General features: G+C 38.0%; 2 protein-coding genes across 2 annotated transcripts; one reads left to right on the top strand and one right to left on the bottom strand.

Moving 5' to 3' along the window:
* LOC109820566 (F-box protein At3g12350) lies at nt 2,860-5,052 on the top strand. The gene is made up of 2 exons (XM_020386723.1): nt 2,860-3,576; nt 4,426-5,052. Exons 1-2 carry the CDS (start codon nt 3,247-3,249, stop codon nt 4,882-4,884), a joined length of 789 nt encoding a protein of 262 aa, XP_020242312.1. The 5' UTR covers nt 2,860-3,246; the 3' UTR covers nt 4,885-5,052.
* Nucleotides 6,478-9,353, bottom strand: LOC109820459 (LIM domain-containing protein WLIM1-like). The gene is made up of 5 exons (XM_020386605.1): nt 9,000-9,353; nt 8,093-8,189; nt 7,974-8,017; nt 7,757-7,843; nt 6,478-6,919 (listed from the first exon to the last, which is right to left on the bottom strand). The coding sequence occupies exons 1-5, from the start codon at nt 9,132-9,134 to the stop codon at nt 6,728-6,730; spliced, it is 555 nt and encodes a 184-aa protein (XP_020242194.1). The 5' UTR covers nt 9,135-9,353; the 3' UTR covers nt 6,478-6,727.

Below are 9,596 nucleotides of genomic sequence, written 5' to 3'. Positions count from 1 at the left end.
GTAATACAGACCAAATAGCTTTATCACAAATGAAATGATAATCTGTAGGTTTTGGGCTTCTTTCTTTGTGTTTTGGGTACTACAAGTCTCTTTGTCTGCCAGGGGCGCCGCTGAGGCGGTTCATCCGGCTCCACAGAACAGGGCCCCCGACTTTGGGGGCCCCAAATCGTGCAAAAAATGCAGGGGTTAAAATGTAAACTTGCATCATATGAGGAACCACGCGGAGAAGGTTCTGGCTGTCTTGAGGTCGAGGCAGGCGAGGCCGACGACGAGGTTGATGATGGGGAGGTAGAGGGACCCGCCGCCACCGGCTATTAGAGTTCTCAGGGTCTTCATTGTTAATTTGGTGTTTGAGGAGAAGTTTGGATTTTATATGAGGAAGATAGGGAGTGAGAAAATGAGGAATTTTGATGGGATTAATTTGGTTTTGGGTCGGTGTAGTTTTTATGAGGGCTTATCATGACCACATATTTGATTGGGTAATGTCACCGAATATAAATGGTCATATTAATGTGTTATTTGATTAATAATTTTTTTATTACGTTACTTTCGTTTGTATTTAAACAAACCTGTTATCAAAGTGTACAGCTGGGAATCCTTGTCCTATTATCAAAGTGTTGCTCTATCATGCTGGTTTTCTTATTTTGGCCCCCAAAAATCATAAAGCCTCCAACAATCTGATATATTTTTAAATAAGTCCCCGCAAATATGTAAGTTCTCTTGCATTTTTTGCTACCACTAGTGTTGTTCCAGATCTTAGTGGTAAGTTCGTTCTCTTGTTATTTGTGGTTAATTCAATTTTATCAAAAAAATACTTAAACAATTTGGCTAAATAGCTTTTTAGTTGATGGGAGTAGTATTAAATTATTTTTTAAACCTAGTACTATAAAATTAAATCAATGTCCAGTCGATTGAATTTGATTATGATTAACATTTATCAAATTAAATCTTTTTTTTTTACTATTAATATTTTGCACGTAATATGTTTTTGCATAGAATCATTGTTATGTCTTAATGTTTATTTTAATTCTAGATATAAAATTTTCTTTCCATTGTTAGTACTACTATAAAAACAATTATTAGTTTTTTCTGAAGATTGATTAAGTGGACCCGATTAAAATTTAGAACTGGGCCCCCAAATTGTCAGCCACGCCTCTGTTGTCTGCAGTAGTATAAAGATTGATATCTGTACATCCCATATTAGGAGCATGCTCCACAATGCACTTCAAATCATCATTGTTTTCAATTAAAAAAAAACTGAGGTTGCATTGTCTTTTAGATTTATATTTTAAAGATAGTGTCATATGGGACTTTCATTCTCTCTGACGCATCAAAATTTAATTAAAGAAAGGTCGTTGATGATTTTACCTTCATGAAAATAGCATCCTCTCCTAATGAAACCACACATATAAGAAGTTTCGCCTCCATTTATGAAGGAGAGTAAATGAGAGAATTATATCACCTATTTAGTGCTTGAAGACATGAAGATCCCCTCTATAATAAGATATCAACATGGAAAGCAATAATGGAGGAAAGGATAAAAAATTCCCTCCAAAAAATCATAATCAACCTCTTAGATATCTATCGCATTAAATGCGATTGTGATATACAGTATACACGACGGCGCGATAAGTGGGGGTGGAGATTCAACTGGTTCGAGATAGGAGGGTTCGTGTGGGGACTTTTTTGAAAGAGCTTTGCTACAAGGACCCAAAATATGGGACCAATAAAGGGGACAAATGAGGTGTCCCCCTCCTATTGGATAATGAGTTGGCCATCATTAATGATGGCCAACTCATTATCCAATAGGAGGGGGACACCTCACTTGTCCCACCTATTGGTCCCATATTTTGGGTCCTTAAAGAATTTTTCTTTTTGAAAATGCAGTATACAAGTTGTATACAGGTGAGGTGGAGGGCCTAACAACATTCATTTTTCCTATTTAGGACCTAGTTACAAGCTCAAAACTAGGCTGGACCTAGTCACATTGGTAACTTGATTTTGGTGCCCGGGCACAATTTTTGCTTGTTTACACTGAACAATCATTTTAATTAATTTCATTATAAAGTACTGAAAATACATAAATTTTAAATGAACTTGTTCAAACACATGGTAGCTTTAAATTACAATAAAGTTTTCTGAGATTGCATTACCTTAAATTTAAGGATTAGCTGAAAAATACTACAACTATTTATGACCTTTTATTTGCCTTAAGATGTATATTTATATTCTATTTTTCTTAAAACAAAATTGTATTAAATAAATGAATATATTATTTTCTCATGTGCATTATGAACATGATTTTATAACAAAGGAAATGAAACTTATACCAACAAACAATATTAATATAGAGGATAGAAAAGACTTGTGTTTCCCCCATATTATAGAATAGCTTCTTCAGCGTAAGATTTCATATCATAACTAGATCTACTATAATTTTACATAATATAATTTGTTAAAAAATAATTTTACTCTTCCTGTACGAAATCGAATATTCAAGGGGTGCTCCGTTCATCCAGATTTCTCCGCGCACGCGGCAGACGCTAGAAAAAAACGACATCGATAAAGTCACTCCCCGTCTCGATCCATCCTCAATCTGTACCCTCTTTTTCTCTCTAATCCACCCAAAATATACCCTCATTTCAAAAACAAGTTCGTGAATCTATCACCCATAACATTGAACCGTGATCGCATTTTTATCAAATCCCACCGCTTAAAATTTCCCCCAAATCTCCCCCAATCTTTTGCAATCCCTAACCCTAATCGATGGAGTCCACCGCCTCCTTCTCTGATTTCCCCGACGACGTCCAGCTCGCCGTCCTCTCGTTGCTTCACACCCGTACGAGAAGCGAGCCCGATCGAGGATCTCCGCCTTCGCCTGCATTCCCGCCATTTCTCCGCCCTCTGCAGCCCCAAATCCCCAACCTCCTCCTCCTCTACCTCTCGATGTGCCGCCGCCGCTGGGGCTCGAAAAACCCTAATTCACGGCTGGACCTCCGACTTCCCTCTCTCTACCGAACGCTAGATCGATGGGCCCCACTCATCGGGTTCTGGCGCCCAGATTGGGAACTCCAAGAACATCCAGGCGCCGCCGCTCGTCCTCTTCGAATGGGCCCATCGTCGATAAATGCGTCGAGGTTTCCCCCTCGAGCGAGCCCGGGAGCTACGGCGTCGTAAAGAAGCCCGTTTTTATGGCTTGGGATTTCTAAATGCGGGAGCGCTGTGAGTTTCTTATTGGGTTCCGGAATGGGCGATTCGGAGTCGGAGGTTGTGCCGGTTAGCGTGAGCTTCATGGGCGGGAACCACGTTGTCGTGGAGGAGAGCGGCGGAGGGGGAGGGAGTTTGTGTCTTGATTCGAGAGAGGAGGAGGACCTTAGGGTTTCTGGGTCGCCGCCTGACGAGGTTACGTTTGAGATTTATCGGTATTTTGCAAACAGGACGAGCCCGGGTGGGGATAAGGGACTGAGGAAGCAGAGGAGGAAGAAATTTGGGAGGAAGAGGTGGGATGCCGAGCATTTTGTCAAGATTGAGAATTGCTGCCCTAGTCTGGCGCGGCCTTTGCAGGGTCTTTGGAAGGTAAATTGGTTCTTTTCCTCCCATGAAATTGTAATATCTGTTGACTTTTGGTGTTGATGGCTTGTTTGAATGTTAAAAGCTTGGAATTTGGAGGAAAATGTAGAGGAATTCTTTAGGGTGAGACGTTACAAGGTGAGAAAGTTTTGAACTTTTTAATAGGATTAGGAATGGTTGCTATTCTAACAACAATATATGAGGTATATTTGAAGTATTGAGATTAACTAGATAATAATTTATTGGAGAAGCTTGTCCTAATGGAAAAAAAGGTTCATGTAGCGGACTTCGACAATTTGGTATACTTACTACTACTAAAGATTCTGTTGTTGCATTGTAATTGAATCTAGAAAAGAAGCACAGGCAAGACTAGAATAAGAAGACATTTTAGGGTAATCAATAGCAAGATAATTTTCAATCAATAATTCTTGAGATTCATGAATGTTTCTATAAGTTGTTAATAGTTAATACGTTAAAATGATGGTGAGATTTAAGTATAATGTAAGAGCTGTGTTAATAGCTTAGTTTTATACAGAATAAGACTTTCAATGGTTTAAGATAATACTTTCAATGGTTTAAGATAATACCTTCAATGAAGACATTAGGTTCAATAATGAAAAACCATATTTATGCCTGAGCCCAGAATTTATTCTCATGAGCTATTTTAAATGTGGCAGAATGCTTTCTTTGTTGATTCAGTGTCTCTTGCAATGGAACAACTAAAATGTTTCAGGGGAAAGAAAGCTAGAAATCATGGGTTTCAGATTTTGATGCATCTACAAGAAGCTTATTGATGATATTCATCTTATATTTAGTGAATCATGCATTTTTCTGAAACAACATTTCCTCTAATAGGGGATTTGTGAAAGCATGTACTTGGATTTCTATCTCGTAACTTATGATGATGTTGGAGGTTTAACTTGCCGACGGGTTGGCGATTCAAGAGAGCCTTTCTCTGGCTATTCCCCTGTCTTCTGGACATCGAACACTTCATTTCTTAGCTCCCCATTTTCTAGGGACGAACAAAACCTTTATAGTAGCCGCCAACATGTTGCTCCTAGTCATAATGACATTGAGAATGGAGTTGTCTCTCGGATTCTCTCGATCAATTCGAGTTATGAATTGGTGTTACCAAATATGCCCGGCTCTTCTGGTGATCCGCGGAATGTGGAAGGCAGGATATGGGAGTACGAGAATGGCACATTTGGGTTTGGGTTCCTTAGGAATAATTTTATTGTTGATTTGAAGCACATTGCTTTAAATGGGTGTCTTCTCGGCACTATTGAGTATTGTACTAGTAGTTCTAGTCCATGATTGATTATAGGATATAATTTGTTCAGGAAAAAAAAAAAGAAGAACAACTTGTAAGATATCATGTAGAAAACCTTGTTTATGTTTATATTGGGCCAATGTTGTATGGTTTTAGGGTCTGTAAGATTCCTCATGAATAAGATAATTGCATATTTGCTTTTTCTTTGTGAATTTGCATTTCTGTGAATGTTGTTGATTTTCTTTATCTTCAGTCTCTAGTACTGTTGTGGCAAGGCTGATTATATGGGAATAATTCCAATTGCTGTTTGAAAACGTTTTGTACCAGTGAAATGTACAGTTTTATGGTACGATGTTGAATCTTTTGTTGACTTTTCACCAAACACTTTTTATCATATGAGTACAAATGGTTATCAACTAGCCCTCCATGAGCATTTAGTCTGGTCCTTTTTATTGAAAAATTTATTTCATTATTCATACAGTTGGTGATATCGCCTCAATCCTGTATTTATTTCCTTGGATCTGGTTGTGTTTTAAGTGCCAATCCAGCAACAAGGAGATCTCCGCCTCTTGGTCCATTATCTTAGACTATAGAATGATGCTAAGGGTTTGTTATTGTGATGAGTGGCTGAATCTGATGAAGGTGGTTCGTTTTTGGTTCATTCAGGGCATTGATACTTAACACCTGTTTTGTTCACAAGAAGTGATTGTTCTGTTGTCAGAGATCTAGCACGATTATGGCTAGTCTGTTGCAGTTTAAACAGTTTTTATAACAACATGCCTGGTTCAGCTATAAAGGATGAGAACTGACTCATAAATTCTAAGATATGACATCTATCATGTAGAACATGGTTTGCTACCGTGCAAGTTTATGCCAAGTCTTACTTAAGGAGGAAGGGTCGAATTTCTGTTGGCCCAGCGTAACTTTGGTGGGGTTGGATGAATCAAATGAGTTGAGGTTGGATGAATCAAATGAGTTAGGACGGCCAAACTTGGCGTAACTGAGGAGCTCTTGTTAGATGCACCACCAAACGAGTTAGGAAGACCAAACTTAGCGTTACAAGATTACTGGAAAGTGGAAAGTTTTATTCGATGCACACATCAAATGAGTTAGGAAGACGAACCCTAGCGTGATTAGGATCTTTTATGAGATGGGAAGAATGTGGTATATGGACCATGAGGATTGTACTGATGTTTTCTTCAACTTTGTGGTTGGCCTAATCAGGAATCTGGATGTGTGAACAATTTTGAATTGGGGACGAGGGGCTTGATGTTTATTATTCTAGCTGGGTTTAACAGGAGTCGAATATGTTATTATGAGGGTTGGAGGTTTGGTTGCTAGCGAAATGGACTTGTGTATTTTTCCTTGAGTCTAGGTTCTTCCATTGTTATTATCACCTGTATAGATTTTCTATTTTCTTTGATTTGATGCTTTATGTGCTGTGAGAGAACCACTATTTTCTTTGATTTGATGCGTTTCTGTGAGTTTGTGTTCTGTTGTTATCTTTTTATATGCAAACTTGTTTCCCTGAGATAGCATTTATGGAAAAGGATGAGTTTTTCCTACTTTCAAATTTAAAAAGGAAGAATGAAATAAAGGAAAAGAAAAGGAAATATTAGATAACAGACATTGAAACCGATGCAAAAGCTTTTATGACCTCAATAAGAAGTTTGACATGCTAAAGCCATAGTTCAAAGTTCAAACCCACACAAGCATTTAGCAGCACGAAGAGAACACAATTGTGAGAAAATTAAACCATCCATCCATCAAACCCTCAGCACAATCCAAGTTCTTACAATGACGATTAACAAAAAGAGAGATAGAAAGAGGGAGAAATGGTGGAGGAGCAAGGAAAAACTAGCTGCATTTTCTTGATGTAGAAAAGATTTAAGCCTCTGTGACTTCTGAAGTAGTCGACTCGAGCTTGCTTAAGTTTCCCTTCTCCTTGATGAGTTGAATGTGGTGGTGCTTGCAGTAAAGCCTTCCCTCATGTGCTATGTAATTGGAAGGACTAATGGTACATCCTCCATGACAACACTTGAAGCAAGTCTTGTGGTATGCAATTCCATTAACTGTGACCTGAAAGAGAGATTCACATATTAACATAATCTTTTTTAATGAAGGAAATCCATGTGAATGTGATGACTGGATTATGTCAACACAAGGTCTATACTGTTTTGAGGAATAGGTGGTCGTATTGCATAAATATAGTGTTGGATGTTAATTCACGTACTACCTTCCTTTTCCAGTATTTACTTCATAGTTATACGAGCAAATGTTTTTCAGTTTGAAGGTGAACTTTAATTATTCATAAGTTTTGCATGCATAATCAGCCTTGAATTTTATTATTTTGGAAGAGATAATTCGTAATCTCATTGATTATCTATAGTCGTATACGCATGAATCATGTCATTTGTACAATTCTCTCAAGGCCAAAAGATTTCAATTGCTTCACCATCGTTTTACTTGTTTTTGTTGCTTCCCTCATGCTTCTTGCTGTCTAAATGCATGAATATGATGAATCTTATCTTTCTTTCCCTGAGGGAATATGGATGAACAAAGTTAGTTCCACATTCATATTTTTCCGACTTATCGCAAAGTTTTCGATCACACGCCATGTACACCCTTCATAGCATATCCAGCAAAATGATTGCGACTACATTTTAAGGGTTATTATTATTATTATTATTTACGAAATGTTTAATCAGTGAGAATCAATGATGAATTTTATCAATGCAAGGAAATAGCTCAACCTATTATACGGTGCGATAATTTGATACCTACTGCACTAAACCAAAACATTTGCTAAGTGAAATGAAACTAAGGCTATGAAAACAGAGTTTATCTTTGTTTCTACCTATATCTTGTGTGTTCAATTTAGCCAAGAACGATAGCGATTAGAGGGAGTCTGCTTACCCTTTCAATGGGATACACTGTCTTCTGGCATCCAAAACATTTCTCTCTGGTCCCGGCAAAGGAGATCGCAACCTTGCTTGACACATTCTGCAGGAGTAATAGTATGATTTAGCGTCTGGATACGGCATAGATATTAGAAACTTCAAGCAATAAGTGGTTTATGTAATAACATAATTTGCTACAAATTGACATAATCTCCATAGAGAAAGTACTTCACCTCATTGTCAACAGGCCTCTCTGGCTTGGCAACTTTAGGAGTACCTGAGGAGAACAAAGGATACACAGTTCTCAGTGGAGTTGCTGAAAATAGGAAGAGGTTGTTCTAAAAGGAATCACCTTCAAAGCTCTTGTCTAAGCTGCCAGTCCTCTTAAAGAGTTGATCGAAGTGAGGTCTGCAGTAAAGAACCCCTTCAAAGGAGTTGAAATTTCCCAGCTGCATGCGACAAACTATTGGTCAAAAAAGATCTTTAGAAAAATTTTGGGTTTTCAGAGCAAGAAATTATTTTGAAGGCAACATCAGGCATTATCTTGTTCCCTACTATTTATTATACAGGGATGACGTGTATATTTTGATGCGCTCACAGAGTTGTGAGCTATGGAACCTCTTTTTCAGGCATTCATCTTGTGCATGATATTGTCCAATATTTCTGAGATCTAGGACTGGGGTCTTATATGATGATGAATAATCTTTTTTTTGAGCTTTTACGGTAGTTGAGGGGTCGGACACGGGTCAGATTCTACAAGATCCACTTGTGGATCCATTACATACATGCCGAATCTACGTAGAGATCTATACCTGGTTCCATCAAGAGGTGACTCATCAGATTTGAGTTGAGGTTTTCTGGTGCGAGTTTAGGATCTATTGAAATTTGGATTAGACTCAGTTGGGATATTAATAGTAATATGTTGTAATAGAAATTATGTGAACGTTAGATATCAAATTTACAGAGAAACCACCTGAACATTGTAAGGTATAAAAATAAAAGCAAAATTTATATAAAAGGGGAAAAAAAAATTCATCCTACAATTTGATAAAAACCATGACGTTTTCTCCAAAATTAGAAATGGTTATAGGACATAACAAATCCTAGTTATTTCTCTGCATTACCTTACATCATAAGACCATACTTATGGAGGAAAATAATAATAATAATAATAAATATAAGGAGGAGGAGGAGGAAGAAGAAGAAGAAGATGTTGTATCGTCAGTAATTAATAACAACAAATGCACAACAATATTCACCTTGAGAGTTCCCTTGCAATGGTGGCATCTGAAGCAAGCCTTGTGAAAGATTCGCTTGTCAGCGGTGAGCTTGTCGACCAAGTACACCGTTTTTTCGCACACCGTGCACTTCTGTTGAGTCCCTGCGAACGCCATTGCTTTCCCTCTCTAAAGCTCACTCGCTCCTCTCCTCTCCTCTCCTCTCTCTCTCTCTTTCTCTCTCCTCTGTTCTTTGACAGACAGGAGAGGAGAGGGAACGAGAAGATCGCTGAAGGCAGAGAGAGAGAGAGAGAGAGAGAGAGAGAGAGAGAGAATGGGAAGGAATGATTGATGAAGGTGTTGAGGAGAGGGGAAGCAAATAAAAAGAGAGGGAGAGAGAAGAAAAAGGAAGCAGGAGAATGATGGTGGATTGAGAGCTTAGATAGGCGATGATGTGTCCCGCATTTTCTGCACCTTTAAAATAACATGCAGTAAATACCAATGTGGTTCTTAATCTGTTGTTTTGGCTGGTAAAAACTCCTTTAATTGCTAGTAAGAACGTGAAAAAGTGAAAATTTGCAAATTACGTTAATGATGTTAACATCATTACTAGAATGATTAACAACAAATCTTAGCAAA

This window comes from Asparagus officinalis, chromosome 8 (genome assembly GCF_001876935.1).
Source record: "Asparagus officinalis chromosome 8, Aspof.V1, whole genome shotgun sequence".
NCBI lineage: Eukaryota > Viridiplantae > Streptophyta > Magnoliopsida > Asparagales > Asparagaceae > Asparagus > Asparagus officinalis.
The sequence above is the reverse complement of the archived record's forward strand: the minus strand, read 5'-3'. Positions and strand labels throughout refer to the sequence as shown.